General features: G+C 40.4%; 1 protein-coding gene across 3 annotated transcripts in view; it reads left to right on the forward strand.

Moving 5' to 3' along the window:
- Nucleotides 1-4,244: 4,244 nt before the first annotated feature.
- The window catches only part of TRPM7 (transient receptor potential cation channel subfamily M member 7), a 119,825-nt gene continuing 103,138 nt past the window's right edge, over nucleotides 4,245-20,931 (forward strand). For 2 of the 3 annotated variants that reach the window (XM_055319774.1, XM_055319776.1), the window contains exon 1: nucleotides 4,245-4,375. In XM_055319774.1, coding sequence (XP_055175749.1) covers nucleotides 4,373-4,375 — 3 coding nt within the window. In that variant the 5' untranslated portion in view covers nucleotides 4,245-4,372. Of the gene's footprint in view, nucleotides 4,376-5,861; nucleotides 5,880-20,931 lie in introns of those variants that run through there. The other variant, XM_055319775.1, reaches the window with a different exon arrangement.

The raw sequence follows: 20,931 nt of genomic DNA on the forward strand, positions 1-20,931 counted from the left end.
TCTCTGATGAGTTTTAAGAATCATAGTTTTACAGATTATCTGTTTTTTTCTTGTTAGAATGAAAGTGACATTCTCTTGTGGCTCTCTACATCCTAAGAGGAAGTGAAACTCTTCCTTTTCAGTTTCATGAAAATAATCAAAGGGGTTTTCATGCACTAAGTGTCCTGAGAGTGACTCCTAATGCCTTCTAAGGCAAAATCTGTAACTTACAGTTTCCCATGGATTTTCTCATTCTGTCATTGTTTGGGTTGTTTGCTGACATTTACTGAGCCCTACCATGTTCCAGCACTGCTTACATGTGTTAGTTAATTTCAAACCATCCTTGACTCCTCTCTTTTCTTTCATACCCACATCCTATCTATCAGGTGATCTTTTGGCTCTGTCTTCAAAATGTAATATATTTCTTTAAAAACTAAAAATGGATTTACAAAGGACCTAGCAATTGCATTTATCTCAGAGAATTGAAGAATTATTTTCATGGAGGAATTTGAACACAAATGTTCACAGCAACTTTGTTTGTAGTGGCCCAAACCTCCCTAGATGTCCTTCAAAAGCTGAATGGACAAACTGTGGTGACGCAGGGTAGTTGGAAGAAAGGCAGGCAGGGACAAGGTGGGCCCTTCTGTAAGAGGAAACCCACCCTTAAAAGGATTTTATGACACCCTGGAAGGAGCCCACCACCCTTTCCCACAGGATAAACAGATGATGAAAACCTGACCGGATCATAGGCACAGGGAGGGTTATTCAGATTATTACTATTTTTAAAAGATTTTACTTACTTATTCATGAGAGACACAGAGAGAGCAGACAGGAAAGGCAGGCTCCATGCAAGGAGCCTGATATGGGACTCGATCCTGGGACTCCACTATCACACCCTAGGGCAAAGGCAGATTCCCAACCACTGAGCCACCCAAGCATCCCGCTTAATCAGGTTGAAACAGCCTGCCCATAAAGCCCATAAAAACCCCTAGACTTAGAACCACCATGGCAACACTCTGGGATCTCCTCTGTCTTTGGGAGCTTTGTACTCTATCATTCAATAAACTTTGCTATATGGCTCAGTAAACTGCTTTGCTGCCCACCACTCTGTCTGGTCTACCTCTTCATTTTTTCGAAGCAGCATGATCAAGAACTGCAGGGACGGAAGGAAAAGAAATCCTGTAACAGTCATACATTTTATGTATGGGGTGCTATTTGGCAATGAAGAATAAATTGCTGGTGAAAGCAACAACTTGGATAAATCTCCAGGGAATTATGCTTAGGGAGGCTAGCCACCTGGGGATACATGTGGCATGATCCCATTTATGTAACAATTGTGCATAACATAATTAGGAAGCTAGGTTACAGACTGCTAGGTGTCAGAGGTTAGGTAGTGAGATGGGAGGGTGTGGCTCTAAAGGGGCAACAAGAGAGATCTCATGGTAATAGTACAGTTGAGTATCTTGTTTGGGTGGTTACTCCAGGCTACAGATGTGACAAAATTGTACAGAGCTACACACAAACATATACACAAATGAGTGCATATATAACCAGTGAAATCTAAGTAAACTCTGGATTATGCCAATATCAATTTATTGGTTTTGATATTGTGCTGTGGTTATATGATATGTTGGGGGGAGGGAAGAGGAAGATATATTGGAGAAGTGAATTTGTACTTCTTAGTGTATTTCTTTGCAATCTCATACAATTCTACAATTATTTTAAAGGAAAAAATTCTAAATATACAAAGAAAAAAATCTGAGTTCGTAGAGTACCATGCTTTTTAATTTTTTTAAAGTCATATGTAACACTTCACTTAGTGCTTTAAATAGAGTGTAGTAGTAAATATTTGTTGAATTATAGCAAATAATCGGGCAAGGATAGGGAGGAGAATGAGTATGTGGTCCAGTAAGAGTGGGAAAGAGATGTCATTGACCAAAACGGAAACAGAGCCCCTATGGGAAGAAGTGAGACAGAGAGAACATTTAATGAACATTTTCTGAAACACTGGATTTGTCCATCTTGTTCATCACTAAACATTAACGAGGGTTGTTCTTGATATAGTCTTGGGAATTCAGTACTTTTTTTTTTTAAATGAATAAAGTCATCCCCCAGAATTGATTGCTCACTAAAAGTCAGCATGTGTGAACCCCAGGGCTTCTGAAAACCTGCAAATTAAGGAATTATTTTCATTAGTTCAATTAAAGAATAATTATATTCTTTCTCACAGAGAGTGAGATTGAGCCCAGTGTTGGGCTGGTGGTGGAGCCTGCTTAAGATTCTCTTCCTCTGCCCCTCCCCCCTTCCTGCTCTTTCTCTATCACATAAATCTTTAAAAATAAATAAATAAATGAAACGCACCAAGTTAGTAAGAGTTCTGGGGATAAGTGCCATGGAGCTATTCTATTACTTTTCTACATCCAAGCAACAGCTGAAGCACTTTGGGTACAAAAAAGGCCAGAGTCACAAGGACCGAGGAAAACAAAGTATTCTTATCTCATTGTATTTTGATTTACGCGTTTGTCTCCACCTTCTAGATTATAAACTCCCTTAGGGCAAGAAGTGTGTAGGCCCAGCTGAGATCTAGAAAATAACTATTTATTGAATGCATGCATAAATTAGCCAAAATCCCTGCCCCAAGGTGCTGATAATCTAGTAAGAAAGGTGTGACACATATAATAAAACATTTTTTTAACCTTGGTCCTGCTGGACCTGTCAGATGGGGAAGGAATACACAATACTTGAAGACTGTTCATAAGCATGGCCAGAGCTTATGAGGTAAGTTTTCTTGGAGAGAAGATCCTACTTCCAAGAACTGTGGGTCATAACGTTTAAGCTATAGTGTATGCTGAGTGAAAGAAGCCAGACCGGAAAAAAAAGTACATATTGTATGATTCCATTATATAAAACCCTGAAATACGCAAACTGGTCTATAGTGAAAGAAAGCAGGTTAGTGATTGCTAAGGGATGGGAATGGGGAGGAAAAGGAGGAAGGGATTACAATGGGAGGGAAGAAACCTGTGGGGTGATGAACATGTTAACTGTCTTGATCATCATTTCGTGAGTTTATCTACATATATCAACACATGTCAAATTGTACATCTAAATATATGCAGGTTACGTACATCAATTATTCCTCAATAAATTTTTTTTAAGATTTTATTTATTGATTGATGAGAAACAGAGAGGCAGAGACATAGGCAGAGGGAGAAGTAGGCTCCCTGCTGCAGAAGCAGCCCCACGTGGGACTCAATCTCGGGACCCAGAGATCACGACCTGAGCCAAAGGCAGATGCTCAACCACTGAGCCATCCAGGTGTCCCATACAGTTATTTTTTTTAAAAAGAGGTGCGATTGAGTCCCCGCAATAGGGGATCGGAGGGACAAACTTTTTCCTTGGGAGCAGAAAGGTCATATGCGAAAAATAAGTTAGCAAACTATCGCTAAGACTCAAACCTGGGCTTAGCAAAGGAAAAGAAAAGGCAGAGAGGCATATATCAGACCCGGGACAACGGGCAGCGTTTGCGGAGGTGGGTGGTGTGCGCGCTGTCGGTGGGGGACACCGCTGGGGGGAAAGGATGGAGCCCAAGAGGTCCACCTGGGAAGAGTTTGTTCTGCCCAGAGTCTCAAGGAAGAACGTGACTTGGGGTGGGAAGATGATGCGGCGTTTTGGGCGCGGAGACCAAGACCTGTGTCTAAGGCACAGACAAGGGGCGGGGAAACGGCGCAGGAGAGCGTGGGCAGAGGCCGGACCCGGCCAGCGCGGCGGGAGGCCAGGCCAGCTAGCGGAGCCGAGCCCACGCCGCCGCCCCAGGCCGGATCCCGGCGGCCCGGAACCTTCACCCTCCACCCTCCACCCTCCACCCTCCACCGCTGCTCCCTCGAGTTCCAGTCCGGGAGCGGAGACGCCCGTCCGGGGGAGTCCCGCCCAGGTGTCCGACCGAGAGCCCTGCACGGGAACCCCGCGCTGGTAGGTGGTAGCGGTAGGTGGTAGCGGTAGGTGGGGGCACCTTGCCCGGCGCGTGCGCGCGCGGCGCGCAGGGAGGCGGCCTGGGAGGGAGGGAGCGCGCGCCCTTCACGTGACCCAGCCCGCGGGCGGCGACGCACACGACGCGCCCCTCACGTGGTCCGTCTCCAGCCCCGTCGCCGGCGGAGGCGGGCGCGGGCGCGTCCCTGTGGCCAGTCACCCGGAGGAGTTGGTCGCACAATTATGAAAGACTCAGCTTCTGCTGCTAGCGCCGGAGCTGAGTTAGTTCTGAGAAGGTTTCCCTGGGCTGTCCTCGTCCGGCGGCCTCTGCTGCCGCCTCCGGAGACGCTTCCCGATAGATGGCTACAGGCCGCGGAGGAGGAGGAGGTGGAGTTGCTGCCCTTCCGGAGTCCGCCCCGTGAGGAGAATGGTACTGGACCCACGCAGGCCCCGGCGGGGGAATGGCCCTGGGGGTTGCGGGCGGGGAAGGGGCAGGACCTGCCCGGCCACGGTGCGTCCGGAGCCGTGCTTCCTGGGGCGACGGAGCCCCGAATTGCCTTGAGGCTTCCGGACTCGTCCCGGCGGGACGGGAGTGCAGTTGGCTCGGGGGTGAGGGGCAGGAAGCAGGTAGCAAGCCTGGCGCGACCGCTCGCCGCGGGAATCCCCGGAGCTGAGACCTGGCTCCCGCGAGGGCCCCTCGAGGCGGCCGAGGCGCGAGCCGCGAGTCCCTGCGGGAGCCGAGCGGCCGCAGCGCGCCAGCCGCAGCGCTCAGCCTCCGAGCGCCGCATCTCCCGGGAGCGCGCTCTTCCTGGCGCCAGTTGCTGGCAGATAAGGGAGCCAAAGGCTCTGCTCAAGTTCTGCTTGGAAAGGGAAGGAGGGCTGGGAGGGAACAAAAAAAGGGACAGAGGACACGGGTTTGGAGCTGTGCCTTGTTTGCTGCGCAGTGGATACTCCACAGGTACGTTTTCCTTTTGGGACCAACAGACGAGGGCTTTGACGATTCTGACGGTCGGTCTGGTTTCCACTTCTCTTTAGCAAGAATTAAGGACCTTTATTGGGGCGTTGCTGTAGGTAGGTACCCAGGCGATGTGCGTCTGGATTTATGTCCAGCTACCTCGTCCGTTGCCTTAGAGAAGAAGGGTCGGGTCGGTCGTGTTTTAAACCCACGATGCGGAGTGGCGAGAGGGATTCGGTGCATTGCAGCTTTTAATGGAACTTTTTGTTGTTGTTAAGGCCGGGAATCACATTTGAAGATTTCTTACAAAGAAAGTAATTTTAGATCGGGGACCTGAAGAGCGAGGAGTGTTTTTCTGCTGTCCGAACCTGATAGGTTCCGTGCGAACATCTCTCCCTCTGCTGGAGTCTGGCAGGTTTACTTTTTTCTCCAGAAGTGAATTCAAGTGCCATACAAAAGTGAAACCACGAATGTAGTTATACTTTGAATAAATAGCGCAACTTACACTATTTGCCACCTTCGATAGCAATGTAAACTCAATAAAAGCATCATTTTACTTTTTTTCCTTGATTTTAAGGAAGGCTTACCGACACCAGATTTTTAAATTTATTACTTAAATGGGTTTTAAGAGAATCTGTTGTTTTTTTTTTGGGGGGGGGGAGTTGAATCACTGTCTTTTTAATGGAAAAAGGAAACCATTAATACTGACTCTTCAGTGATGTGTCTAGGGCTTTTCAGCATTTCAGCATTCAGCATTATCAACATAGCATTTCAACATTTCGAAAAACATTTTTAGACACCTAGAAACTGGAAATCAAGATGATTCATCATCTTCAAGCCAGACAACTTTGTTTCTAATGACTTTCTAGTAAAAGTCTCTAATTTCTTAGTCTTACTTCAGATGCTCTTCTTAAATCCAGCCTCTTGATGTTTTGCTGCCTACATGCTTTGAAACCCAACCTTCAACAATTAAGATATGGTATGAGTTTCTCCTGTTTCTGCTGTCTTTTCATTCATGTCCAGTTTTTTTTAATAGCAGATATTCCCCCCTCAATATGTTTGTGTACATAAATTGTGCACTATCTGTGGAACACAGTATGAACTCAGTGTTGGTTGTACATGCTAGCAATCCTGTTGATTCTACAGGGAGAAAATCTCACTCAATTTTAGGTCAACACTGTGACCTAAAAGTTCATCAAAACATGTTATCTGCACTGTATAATTTATAATTTTTACTGTAAACTTATTTAAAGTGTTTGCTTCTTGAGGGGCACCTGGGTGGCTCAGTTGGTTGAGAGTCTGACTCTTGATTTTGGCACAGAGACCTGGGTTCAAGCCCTGTGTGGGGCTCCCCACTCAGGGGGGATTCTGCTTGTCTCCCTCTCTCTGTCCCTCCCCAGCTCACACACACTCTCTCTCAAATAAATCCATAAATCTTAAAAAAAAAAAATTGCTTCTGGTAATCAGTTTTTTCTTTGACACTAAAAGAATGCCTACAAAATTTGAAGCTTCAATTAGTCAACCAACCAACCAAAAAAACAAAACAAACCACACCAAAAGCACAAGTTTAAAAACTGGAGTGCAATCAAATTTTGTACAAAACTGTCTACCATGGCTATAGAAATATTTGTTTTACTCATTTGGTATCACTTATTTAATGTTTAACATATTCTAAGCACTGTGATAGGCATTGGAGTGACAAATAATGTGTAGAAAGTGTTTTCCACTTTCAAACAGCTTACATAGATCTAGTTGTCAGTGGAAGGTGCATACATCATAAAACAAACATTTAGTGTCTCTTCTATTGCAGACACTGGTACTTAGTAGTTTTGAAAGGCAGTAAAGGCAAGATAGGCAAATGCCAGAAGGATACTGTGATACTATTACATAGATTACTTTAAAAATATGGAATAATCAGGAGAGTAAAGAAAGTCTGGGTGGGTTTGCACAAAAGCTGATAGTAGAGGTGAGTCTTACAGTGTCATTAGGATTTGGAATTAATCTGGAAATAGAAGGGACATTGAATTGGTTTTAGTCCAAGGGAACTTGAGCTTTAGAAAAGAAGAACATCCTTAGTTTATTCTGGGAACTACTGTACAAGTACTTTATGTAGTTGGGAACGAGTAGAGTATGGAATGATATGGGATACTGGTGGGAGTATTTCTGAGACTGATAAGAACAAGATGATTTCTTTCTTTTCTTTTCTTTTCTTTTTTCTTTCTTTCTTTCTTTCTTTCTTTCTTTCTTTCTTTCTTTCTTTCTTTCTTTCTTTCTTTCTTTCTTTCTTTCTTTCTTTCTTTCTTTCTTTCTTTCTTTTTCTTTCTTGATTTATTGGAGAGAGAGAGTGCGTGTGCATGCGTGAGGGGAGGGCCGAGGATGGAGAGGGAGAGAATCTCAAACTCCCCTGCTGATTGCAGAGCCTGATGCAGGGCTAGATCTAACAACCCCAAGATCATGACCTGATCTAAAACCAAGAGTTGGACCCTCAGCCGATTGAGCCACCCAGGCGTTCCAAGGATTATATGTTCTTAGGGCAATGTATGTCATGAAAAGAAGTTTGGATTTCGTACAGGAGATGTTAGGAATCTACTTTAAAAAACATTATGGAGGGTAAATGGTATGTGTTTAAATTGAAAAGAGAGACCCTAAGGAGGAGGCTACAGCAAGACTCTGACCAAATATCAAGGGTGTGAAACAAAGAAGTAGTAGAAGGAACAGATTGAGATGTTTAGGAGTTAGAATATTATTCAGAACTTGGTTACTTTTGTGGAGTAAAGTGTGTGTGTGTTGGCAAATGTCAGTTATAGTTGAAGTCATTAAAATATGCAAATGTAATTCTTAAAAGGAAATACTTAAAATGCACATTTTGGGTTTTGATTTTTAAATGAAGGGCTGTTTAAGTGCAAGCAGTTGCAAAAGTTTGAGAGTTCCACCAATCAGATATTTTTGGCCTTGTGCTCTGATATTCTCTCTTTAACATTCTAATATGGGAGATTTCACACATACAGAAATATAATAGAAGAATGAATCATGATACATCCATGACCACTTTGACAGTTTGAAATGTGTATTTTGTGTCTTCTCTTATTTCTCCCATTACTCCTCAGATGGAAAACTTAAAAGACAATCTCAGACATATTTCATTTATAAATACTTCATTGCATATATTTCCGAAAAGACAAGGATTCTTAACACATCTACACTGCTACTAGCACACCTGAAAAATTAGTAATTTTAAATATTATTAAATATTCGGCATATTTCCCTGATTGTTTCATATTTTTCTTCAGTTGGTTTATTTAAATCAGGATTCAAAGAATTCCATACAGTATCTGCTAAGTCTTTCAGTCTCTAGTAACCCCTCTTTTTTTTGTCTTGTCATTTACTATTACTATTTATTTAATGAGAAAAATCAAGATCATTTGCCCTATAGAATTAGCCACAGTTTGGATTTTGTTGGATGCATCCATATAGCATGATGTAACTTGTTTCTCCTCTATTTCCTGTGGTTAATCTAAAGACTTGATCAGATTGTAGTATGATATTTTGGCAAGAGTACTTCACAGGTCGTGGTATGTATCTTGTATTGCATCACATTAAGAAGCACATGCTTTCTGGTTGTTTTTCTTTTTCTTTATTTTCTTTCTTTCTTTCTCTCTTTCTTTCTTTCTTTCTTTCTTTCTTTCTTTCTTTCTTTCTTCTTTCTTTCTCTTTCTTTCTTTCTTTCTTTCTTTCTTTCTTTCTTTCTTTCTTTCTTTCTTTCTTTCTTTTCTTTCTTTCTTTTCTTTTCTTTTCTTTTCTTTTCTTTTCTTTCTTTATTTCCTTTTCTTTCTTTCATGTTGAGATTGACCAGCGGTGGTGTTAGCTGCCTGATGTTTTAGTTGTGAAGTTCTTGGTCAGACATTTACATAATAGTTTTAGTAGTAGCCACTGATTATTGTCATTGATCTATTACTTCATTCTAGGTTTCTCTTTCCCCTTATTTTTTGTCTTTGTTTTGTGTTTTGTTTAGAGAGCGTGAGTGGGGGAGAGGGAAAAGGAGAGTCAAACAGACTCCATGTCCAGTGTAGAACCTATGTGGGGTTTGATCATTTGAGTGGAAATGAAGAGTTGGACATTAAGTGAGCCACTCAGGCTCCCCTCCTCTTATTTGAGGAACTTTTCAGCATATGATTAAATTTTACAGTTTTTTTTTTTAAGTGACTGTTCCTTAAGTGCGTGCTTTTCTTCTTTTTTTTAAAAAAGATTTATTTATCTAAGAGACAGTGTGCAGGAGTTGGGTGCAGGAGCAGAGGGAGAGGGAAAGGGAGAGAGTTCCAAACAGGGACCCCCTGCTGAGTGCAGACCTGATGTGGGGCTGGATCCCATGACCCTAAGTTCATGACCAGAGCTGAAATCAAGAGTCAGATGCTTAAATGATTGAGCCACCAGGGCCATTAAGTGCCTGTTTTAAGTTTGAGTACCTAGAGGTACCCAAATTCAGAATAGTTGAGATTAGTTTAGAATGAGCAATATTTGATTATCTGTGGGGATTTGAATTGAATTACTTACATGAGTTGATATAAAATAACTTAGGTATATGTCACTTTTAGAAGGAGCTTTGCAACTATTAGATTAGTTTGAATATGGATGAAATCTTTGACTTGGAAAATTGGACCTCTTCTGGTTTATCTTTAAAAATGATTGTTTCTGGGGATCCCTGGGTGGCGCAGCGGTCCTGGCGCCTGCCTTTGGCCCAGGGAGCGGTCCTGGAGACCCGGGATCGAGTCCCACGTCGGGCTCCTGGTGCATGGAGCCTGCTTCTCCCTCTGCCTGTGTCTCTGCCTCTCTCTCTCTCTGCTTTTACTATCTTAAATAAATAAAAAAAAAATTAAAAAAAAATAAAAATGATTGTTCCAAATTTGAGTTAAGCTAATACTTTGTTATTTTGTTGATCCTTTGGTTCAGTTCAAATTGGATTTGGGAAATTACTCTGGATCTTTTGGGGGAATCTGTGTTTAGTTTCTTGACTAAAGATTTTAGAACCTTGTTGAAGAAATTTTGATGTATGGAGGTAAGCAATTTTTTTGAAGTTGGTAGACCTGGCTCTTCATGTAAGCATCTTTGCCAAATCATACTCTTTGACGAGCACTACTGTTATGTTCCCTGTAAAAAGCAGATGGTAATCTTTCTTCTACTTGATCTTGGGAGCAATACTAGGACTGAAGTTTGTAAAACACTTTTTTTCTCTCCTTGCATCATGAAAACATGTTGATAATTTAACATCTCAACTGTTTAGCTACCAGACTGCTGGAAACCACAACTTGTGGGGAGATCTAGCTCCTCATGGAAAGAAAAGAACTTGAGTTACGCCATTATTGGGAATATAGCAACCTTGAGCCCAGAGTTCACAGATTGAAAATATGTACAAAGTGAAATTTAATAGGTTTAGTTACTGTTTTCCTCTGACAGTTCAGTAGGACATTGAGAATGAACAGAAGGAAAGTTACCTGAGAAGCAGACTATTATTATAAGACTCAAGAAACATTAACTAGACTGGAAAGATAGGGCTATAATTCACCCTTTAGTATGCGAACCATTGGTCTTCCTTATCTTAGAGAATATAGTATATAATACTAATACCCAGAAGGTACTCTTGATTAATAAGAAAAGTTTGTAATAGGCTTTAGACATATTTTTCAAAGTATTAGCCAATATGTATTAATATTTAGCTGTGGTCATTGTTTTAAATGCTTTTACATATATCATTGCATATTGATACTCTCAAGAAAATTCTGTGAAGTAGATTGTTTTTTCCTCCATTTGTAAGGAACAGAAGCAAAAATCGTTCACCAAAGGTCCTAAAGCCACTAGGTGGATAGAGTAGGTATTAACTCACCAAATTAGGCACTTGGAGAAGGACCTTGATATTGAGAGGCATATATATTTGTGAGATCTAAGATGGCCAGTGTTATGTTAAGTTAAAAAGTCATTAAAAAAAAGTATTACCCTAAAAAAATTTATATACCATGTTTTCAAATCCTATAAAACTTAGAATTTCCTTTATTACCAAATTTCTATGTAATAATCTTATGATTATTCACAGTTCAGTTATATACGTTGTATTTTGACAAAGTACAGAGACTTACTAGTCAGAGGGGATCCTTAGTAGTTGGAAAAGTCATTTATTGGGGATCCCTGGGTGGCTCAGCGGTTTAGTGCCTGCCTTTGGCCCAGGGCGCAATCCTGGAGTCTCGGGATCGAGTCCCACGTCAGGCTCCCGGCATGGAGCCTGCTTCTCCCTCTGCCTGTGTCTCTGCCTCTCTCTCTCTCTCTATGTCTATCATGAATAAATAAATAAAATCTTTAAAAAATAAAAATAAAATAAATGTATATAATTTGAATTATTTGGTAATTTTTGTTATAGAATTCAGATAGATGAAAGTGTGATGATAATATAATAGCATCCATGTTCCTGCCACATGGCTTTAGAAATAAAATATTACAGATAAAATTGAAACCTCACATGTACTCCATCAAAATCCCATTCCACTTTCTTCTTCTGCAGACATAACTATTATCCTGTTGTTCCTTTGCATGCTTTTGTAGTGTTCTAAATATATATATATATATATATACACACACACATGTCTATATAAAGAGAATATATATAATACATAGTGGCTTTGGGTATTTATGTTTTATATATATATATGGACTTTTTATGGACTTTGTTGGTTTCACAGAGAGAAGCAGGCTCCATGTAAGGATCCCGATGTAGGACTTGATCCCAGAACTCCAGGATCATGCCCTGAGCCAAAGGCAGATGCTCAACCACTGAGCCACCCTGGTGTCCCCTTTGTTGGTTTTTTTAATCAACATTAAGTTTTAGATATTTATTCATCTTAATAATACATGTAAGGTCTAGCTCATGCCTTTGATTTATTTTTCTTTGTCTTTATTTCCATTGAAAATTAACATTACTACTTCTCTATAAGACAGCCTCATTGGGTTTGCTTAGAGTAGCTTTTTAGCTCACCCTTTTTTTACTGCTGTACATTATTCCATTATATGAATATTATTTATTGTCCATTTTACTGTTATTGGGTATTTTGATTATTTCCAGTTTTTTACAAATAGTGGTGCAGCATTCTTGTATGTATCATCTTATGTACAAGTGTGAGAATTTTTCTAGGATGCATATATCTGGAAGTAGAACTGCTAAATCATAGGATATGTGCATCTTCAACTTTATAGACGTTGTCAAAGTGTATGGTGTATATTCCCTATAAAGTATATGAGAATTCTCAGTTATTTCAATTTTCAGTTATATTTATTTCGTCTTTGCCATACTTCATCTATTGAGTTGTTTTATTTTGCCAGACTCATGAATGTGAAATAGTTCCCTCGTTGTTTTAATTTGCCTGTCACTGACTACTAATACTGAATATTTTGGGCTATGGGTTTTGGCTGTGGTTCCCTCCTTTCTGGTGAATTGCCTGTTTATAACCTTTGCTCAGTTTTCTGTTGGATTATCTTCTTATTTATTTACTTGTAGTTCTTTATCCTGAATACTATTCTTGGGGGGGTGGGGTAGTTTATGAGCTGCAAATATTTTCTCCAGCATATAGGTTTTTTTTGTTTTTTTTTAAAGATTTTATTTATTTATTCATGAGAGACACAGAGAGAGGCAGAGATATAGGCAGAGGGAGAAGCAGGCTCCTTGCAGGGAGCCCCACGCGGGACTTAATCCCAGACCTCGGGATCACACCCTGAGGCGAAGGCAAAACTGCTGAGCCACCCAGGCATCCCTCCAGTGTATAGCTTTTTGATTTTTCACTTGACTAATTGTACGTGATTTACTTATTTTTTAGATTGTTGATGTACATTGGTTTTTAATTTAGTATAATTTATCAGTATTTTCTTGTTTTTTTTTTTCTTTTAAGTTTTATTTATTTAGTAATTTCCATACCTTGAGGCTTGAACTCACAGCCACAAGGTCAAGATTCTCACATTCTTGCCTGAGTCAGCAGGCATCCCATCATTGTTTTCTTCTTTTCTTTTCTTTTCTTTTCTTTTCTTTCTTTCTTTTCTTTTCTTTTCTTTTCTTTTCTTTTCTTTTCTTTTTTTTTCTTTTCTTTTCTTTCTTTTCTCTTTCTTTCTTTCTTTCTTTCTTTCTTTCTTTCTTTCTTTCTTTCTTTCTTCTTCTTTTTTTTTAAGATTTTATTTATTCATTCATGAGAGGCACAGAGAGAGAGGCAGAGACATAGGCAGAGGGAGAAGCAGGCTCCATGCAGGGAGCCCGACAACGTGGGACTCAATCCCGGGTCTCCAGGATCACGCCCTGGGCTACTGGGGCTGCCCCCATCATTGTTTTCTTTATAGCACATGTCTTTTCTTTTCCTGAGGTCATAAAGTTATTCTAATTTTTTTTTTTTTTTGGTAGAAGTTCTTTTAAAGTTTTTTTTTTTTTTTTTAAGATTTTATTTATTTATTTGAGAGAGAGCAAGACAGCATGAGCAGGGGAGAGGGAGAAGGAGAAACAGACTCCCTACTGAGCAGAGAGCCCAACACCAGGCTCAATTCCAGGACAATGAGATCATGACCTGAGCCAAAGGCAGATGCTTAACCTGCTGAGCCACCCAGGCACCCCATTTTTTTTTGTAGAAATTTTAAAGTTTGGCTTATACATTTCAACTTTAGTCCATCTAGTATTCATTTTTGGATGTAGTGTAATAGTTATATACAAAGAGTAAATAATTCATATTTTCTCCTGATTTGTATTGCTTTCTCCATCACACACCCAAGTGTCCTTAAAGGCAAGTTTCTGTTTCCAAGTGAATTATGCCATTGTTCTGTTTGTTAGCTTCAGTTATTTAGTATCTTAGGGTCCTAGGTATGGCATAATGCAACTGCACACTTTTCTTCCCCCCCACCCCGTTTTTTAAAGATTTTATTTATTCATGAGAGACACAGAGAGGCAGAGACATAGGCAGAGGGAGAAGCAGGCTCCATGCAGGGAGCCCAATGTGGGACTCAATCCTGGGACTCCCAAGATCACGCCCTGGGCTGAAGGCAGACACTTAACCGCTAAGCCACCCACGCATCTCCACACACTTTACTTTATTAAATATTTTCTATCCCACAAATCAAGGGCAATATTGGGGTGTTACACAACCAAGGTAGCAATATCAATATCTATGAGGTCACCAGGAAAGCAAAACAGAAAATAAGGTTGGATGTAGTTGGACTCTCTTTACAAACATAGTTATGGTATGAATTTGATTCAGTTTAATTTTTTAAAACATAAAATTTGACTTATTCCACAGAGGCTTTTTTTTTTGGGGGGGGTCGTTTATTTATTTATTCATTCATGAGAGAGAGAGAGAGAGAGAGAGGCAGAGACATAGGCAGAGGGAGAAGCAGGCTCCACACAGGGAGTCTGATGCTTGACTTGATCCTGGTACTCTGGGATCATACCCTGAGGCTAAGGCAGATGCTCAACTGCTGAGCCACCCAGGCATCCCTCCACAGAGGCTTTTCAATAGTGTCTTTAAGACCCTCCAGAGGGTTCACATCTGAATTATCAACAGTTCCTAATTACTAGTTAAGTAGTTGGCAGCTAATTAAGAGAAAGAACAAAATTCTAAAGTAAGGGCCTGTAAGAGTGCCAGAAGGTCAAATGAGTTGGTCTGTGCCAGAGGAAGTCAGAGTGCCAGTCTGTTTCAACATTTTGCTTTGGGCTAGTCTTAATTTTTGTCACTGTCTGTGCCAATGTTGGCACGTGTATTGACCTATGTACAAATTTTTCACATAACTCAAAATTTCTATGTTTGTAATTTCATTTAATTTTTTAAAATATTTTTTGTATTTATTTGAGGGGAGGGCAGAAGGAAAGGGCAAGAGTCTCAAGCTGGCTCCATGGTAAGCATGGATCCCAGTGTGGGCTGCTTCTCATAATCCTGAGATCACAGTCTGAGCCAAAACCAAGAGTTAGACACAACTGACTATGCCACCCAGATGCCTTTGTCAATTTTTAAAGTATATACATTTTATTAATATATAGACTCCTTTTTGATTTTTCTTTTCCTTTTGAGTATGTGTCACATTTTCCTGTTTTTTAAGTCTAGTAATTTTGAATTGTATTATAGACACTGAATATCTTATATATATATGTATGAATATCTTATAACTCTACATTCTGTTATAGTTCTCTGAAGACTTGATTCTTCTTAACGGAGTTGTTAGGAACTTCTGTTTATGTTGCCTCCGAATTTTTTTTTTTTTTTAAGATTTTAACTATTTATTTGACAGAGAGTGAGTGAGCACAAATGGGAAGTGGCAGGCAGAGAGTGAGGAAGAAACGGGCTCTCAACTGAGCAGAAAGCCCGGCATGGGGCTCCATCCCAGGATTCTGGGATCGCAATTCGAGCCGAAGGGAGACACTCAACTGACTAGCCACCCAGGTGCCCCAATGCCCCCGAATTCTTTGTTGAAGCCCTAACCTCCAGTGTGATGGCACTTGGAGTTGGGGGTCTTTGGGAGGTAATTAGGTTAGATGGTCATGGGCGTAGGGCCCTTATAAAAAGAAACAACAGAGAGCTTGTTCTCTCTACCATGTGAAGAATACGGTAAGACAGCTATCTGCAACCCAAGGAGAGAGCTTTTACCAGATGCTGACTCTCTTGGCACATTCATCTTGGATTATAGTTTCTGTAACTAAAAAAAGTAAATTTTGGTTGTTTAAGCCACCTAGCTTATGGTATATGCTATGGCAGTCAGAGCAGACTAAGATAGTAGTTGATTCACTTGACTATAATAAAATTCCATACTCTTGTCTCCTGTGGGTAGCAAAAGTGTCTGTTCAGTTATTTTATTCTTAATTGGACTGCCATATGTACATACTTTATGGGTCTGCTAGAGATTTGAGCAGAGTTACTATGCAGTATTTAGGATACCCTTTATGTGACTTTCTCCTTTAAAGAAAGGCCTTTTCCCATCCCTTTATAGCTGCTTTGTCACCTTGGACTTTGTATTTCGGTTTTTTAAGCCAGTAAGACTGGGATTTCTGTTGAAGTTTTTAGTTGTTAAGTAGTGTGGAGCAGGATTGTTATCAGGCAAAAAGCCTTAAAAAATGAGAAACTCATCTAGTTCTGTTCTTTAATTAAAAGTATAGACGCCAGTTAATTTCTGCCTGCTTTTTGTCTTTAGTATGGTTAATTAGTTGTTTTTTGTTATTTTATTTTTTATTTTTTTTTAAAGATTTTATTTGTTTATTCATGAGAGAGAGAGAGAGGCAGAGACACAGGCAGAGGGAGAAGTAGGCTCCATGTAGGGAGCCCAACGCGGGACTCCATCCTGGGTCTCCAGGGTCAGGCCCTGGGCCCAAGGCGACGCCAAACTGCTGAGCCACCCAGGCTTCCCTTTGTTTTTATTTTGTCCGGAGTTTATGGTGGGTTATCTGTGGGAGGGTTAGTCTAGTAGAACCAACATAGCTGGCAGCTCCTTTCTAATTTTAATATGTAGACTCTTAGTATTCAGTTGTAAAAGTAGACTGATTTTCACATTACCTTGAAATATAATTTTATTTATTTATTTATTTATTAAAAAGATTTTATTTATTTATTCATGAGAGACACAGAGAGAGAGGCAGAGACACAGGCAGAGGGAGAAGCAGGCTCCATGCAAGGAGCCCGATGTGGCACCCGATCCTGGGTCTCCAGGATCACGCCCTGGGCCGAAGACAGGCGCCAAAACCACTGAGCCACCCAGGGATCCCCTGAAATAGAATTTTAAAAGCAATTTTTAATTTTCCCCCCTAATTTTTTGTCATTAGCATCTAGGCAGGAAGGATATGCTGGTACTGACTTATGGAAAGAATAAAGTACGTTAGAAAGTTTATTTATAATATATGTGCACCTTATTGCTGAAAGACAGAATATGGAATTTTGAAGCATTATTGAGATTTGACAATGTCTCAGGCATTATGCTGAAGCACCTTCCATGGATCATTTTGTTTTATCTTTAGAGCAACATTGTAATGTAAGTATTATTATTAGTTCAAAAGCTCAGAAATTTGCTTAAGATTGCATGAATAGCACGAAGCTATAGTTCTAACAGGTTACTCTGACTCCAGAATTTCACTGGAGACCACAGAGGGATCTTCAAGTTTCAATTTCACTGAAGACCACAGAGGGATCTTTAAGTTTCTTTCTAGGACTGGGGTGTCTGTGTGGCTCACTCAGTTAAGCATTGGACTCATGATTTCAATTCATTCAGGCCATGATTTCAAGGTTGTGAGATTTGTCCTGCATGGGCTGGGGCCTGCTTAAGATTCTCTATCCCTCTCCCTCTGCCCTGCCCACTCACTTGCTCTTTCTATCGCCTCCTCTCTCCAAATAAATAAAGTCTTTTTAAAAAAGTTTCTTTCTAGTGCTAACATTCTGTGATTATAGTTAGTTTTTACTTTACCTGACTTTAAATTTTGGAATTTAGAGGTTTGTGTTTGTAGTGTGCCACCTCTTGGTAAAATTCAGTAATGCAGCTGAGGAAAAGGAAGAAAAGTATAGAGTTAGGAATTGATATATGTGTTTAGAATCTAGGGCACATTTCATTGGGTATCTGATGGCAGAGCAGAAACTCAGAATTTCAAAAATTGCAGAATCCTATCATTGAGAAGGATTTATAACCCTCACCTGGGGTATATGACTATTAGGTGTATGAAGCCAATCTCTAATGTAATAAATGAGGGCCGTGAACAACAAGAATGCTCCGTGAGGGAGAATACACTTATATTTTGACAGCTATACAAAGTAAAAGGCAGTATGCCCGCGATACAGACAAAATTGGTGAATATTTAAGGTAGAGGAAACCATAAGTGATAGTCTTGAAACATGCTAATGTTATTTATGTCTCTCTAGGCACAGAATTTGGTAAAAATTTGTGAGCATCAAGAGTGATACAATTTAAGTTATTTAGGAAACAGTTTCACTGAAGTTTTTGGATGGATTTGCCAGTTAGAAACTATTATGGAAGAGCTGAGGTTGTGAAGGGATAGTACTGAGTGTTTAGAAGAATGATAAAATAAGACTTATTTGTGAGCAAGATTTATACTAGGTCTTGAAATGCAACAGCATACCTGTCTTAAATAGTTATATATTTTATCATAAAATACTCCAAAAATCAATATTTATTTATTTATAACATTTTTAAAGCTTTTGTTTTAAGATTTTATTTATTTATTCATGAGAGACACACACACACAGAGAGAGAGAGAGAGAGAGAGAGAGAGGCAGAGACACAGGCAGAGGGAGAAGCAGGCTCCATGCAGGGAGCCCGACACGGGACTCAATCCTGGGTCTCCAGGATCAGGCCCTGGGCTGAAGGTGGCGCTAAACCGCTGAGCCACCAGGGCTGCCCAAAAAATGAATATTTAAAGTGACTAATGTGTTGTAGGTTGATGGTGATTGGAAAATACCATTATTTCTGGAGAAAAGCTAGACATATGTACTCAAAACACTAGATTTTTTGCTCAGCAGTGTTTTGATTTTATTGTTATATAAAAATTTGAATGCTTTTTCGGGGAGCTGGCAGGGGCAGCACAGAACTTGATGTGGGGCTTGATCTCATGACCTCTGAATTTATGACCTGAGCCAAAATCAAGAGTCAAATGCTTGGGCACCTGGGTGGCTCAGTGGTTGAGCTTCTGCCTTTGGTTCAGGTCATTATCCTGGGGTCCTGGGATGGAGTCCCACAACAGGCTCCCCACAGAGAGCTTGCTGCTCCCTTTGCCTGTGTCTCTGCCTCTCTCATGAATAAATAAAGTCTTAAAAAAAAAAAAAGGCAAATGCTTAACTGACTTATCTACCCAGGCACCCTTTAAATGCTTTTTCTATTGAAATTCCTTCAGGAAAAGTAACTTTGTTAATGAACATCTAAAATTCTTTAGCCCTACCCTTTTTTTCTTCCTCATTGAAAAGCCACTCTTAATACAAGGATCTACTGGGATTGTAGAACTGGGTAGAAGTATATTAGTGTTGAAGACACAGTTAGGGCTTGGCACATGGCTTGTTGGATTGAATTGACTCAGTAGGAACAGGACAGATCATTATTTTAGTGGGATTCAGAGCATGGGTATACCATGCCATGTGGGCCAAATCTGGCCAAGGCCTGTTTTGTATGACTTTAAATTAAGAATGCTTCTTTTATTTTTTAAAGGGTTTTTTAAAAAGAAAACAAAAAATATGTGACAGAGATGGTATATGGTCCAAAAAGCCTAAAACATTTACCATCATTATTTGCTGATCCCTCATTTAGAGGATAGCCATACTTCTTCAGTATGAAATTGAAGGAAGCATCAGTTTAGTGGAGAGCTGTTCATTTGGGACTGGATAAATTGTGCATGTTGTTGAAGAATAATGATAGAGGTGATTTGAAGAAAGGAGAAACCAGGACTATATTAATAATCATTCTATAGTCGTTGTTGTCTTTTTTAATAAGGTATCATGCTAAACTAAAGGTTTTGGAAATTATCTCTTCTATCCATTCCTTTACTAGTCCAAGAGCCCATTGCCTCTCCCTCAAATACTTGTGGCTCTGGTTTACTTTTACTTGTTCCCCTTCCAGTTAATCTTCCTAATGAGAGACTATTATTTTTTAAGATTTTATTTTGAGAGAGAGAAAATGAGGGGGAGGGACCTTGGGAGAGGGAGAAGCAGAGCAGGGAGCCCAATATGGGGCTTGACCCCAGGACGCCCAGGATCATGACCTGAGCCAAAGGCAGATGCTTAACAGACTGAGCCACCCAGGTGCCCCAGCTCTGATTATTTATGTTAAATGCTACTTGGGATTTATTCATTTTTTTCATATATAACTATCTCCTAAATTAAAATGTCTGTGAAAAAATTTTTTTTAAGATTTAAAAAAAAAAAGATTTTATTTATTCATGAGAGACACACAGAGAGGCAGAGACACAGGCAGAGAGAGAGAAGCAGGCTCCCTGTGGGGGGCACTCCAGGATCACGCCCTGGGGCAAAGGCAGGCTTTCAACCCCTGAGCCATCCAGGCGTCCCTGTGAAAATATTTTTTTATATTTAGTAGAAAGGCATAAGCTGTGAAAAGTATATGCCTGTGATTCTTGTTTAGGAGTATTTCAATGAATAGCTATCCACAAAGTTTTGCAAACCAGCATTTAGTCTTAAACTGGGTCATTAGTTCATTGCTGTAGAGCAAGCAGTCTTTTTGGAATCGATTAATCCCTCCATCCCTATACCTACCCTGTTTGAACAACTATAGCTAGAGTTACTTCAGGCAGGCTGCAGCTAAGGAGCAGAATAGGGGAGAAACTAATACTAGTTAGCAATACTTAGTAACTAACAATACCTTTTAGGAGAAGTATGTTAGCCCTTTTCTCCCCCCATGTTCAGAAAATTATATTCAGAGTGATCAATCACATAGGAATTCCCTCTTTAAAGTTATTAATGCATTTCTACTCAGTGGCTTATTTTTTTAAAAAAAATTTATTTAATTATGATAGTCACACACAGAGAGAGAGAGAGAGGCAGAGACACAGGCAGAGGGAGAAACAGGCTCCATGCACCGGGAGCCCGATGTGGGATTCGATCCCGGGTCTCCAGGATTGCGCCCTGGGCCAAAGGCAGGCGCTAAACCACTGCGCCACCCAGGGATCCCCTACTCAGTGGCTTATTTAAAGCATATCATCAAGTGATCTTGAAATACTTATCTTACATTTTTCTTACAAAGTCAGTAGAGGCTTTGAAGTCAGGGCAAACTATTAGCAGTGTGACTTTAGACAATTCTCTAACTTCTATGTCTAACTAATCTGCATGTATAATGTGGGAATACTAATAGTATTGGGATCCCTGGGTGGCGCAGCGGTTTGGCGCCTGCCTTTGGCCCAGGGCGCGATCCTGGAGACCCGGGATCGAATCCCACATCGGGCTCCCGGTGCATGGAGCCTGCTTCTCCCTCTGCCTGTGTCTCTGCCCCTCTCTCTCTCTGTGACTATCATAAATAAATAAATAAAATTAAAA

This window comes from Nyctereutes procyonoides, unplaced genomic scaffold, assembly GCF_905146905.1.
Source record: "Nyctereutes procyonoides isolate TBG_1078 unplaced genomic scaffold, NYPRO_anot_genome, whole genome shotgun sequence".
Taxonomy (NCBI): Eukaryota; Metazoa; Chordata; class Mammalia; order Carnivora; family Canidae; genus Nyctereutes; species Nyctereutes procyonoides.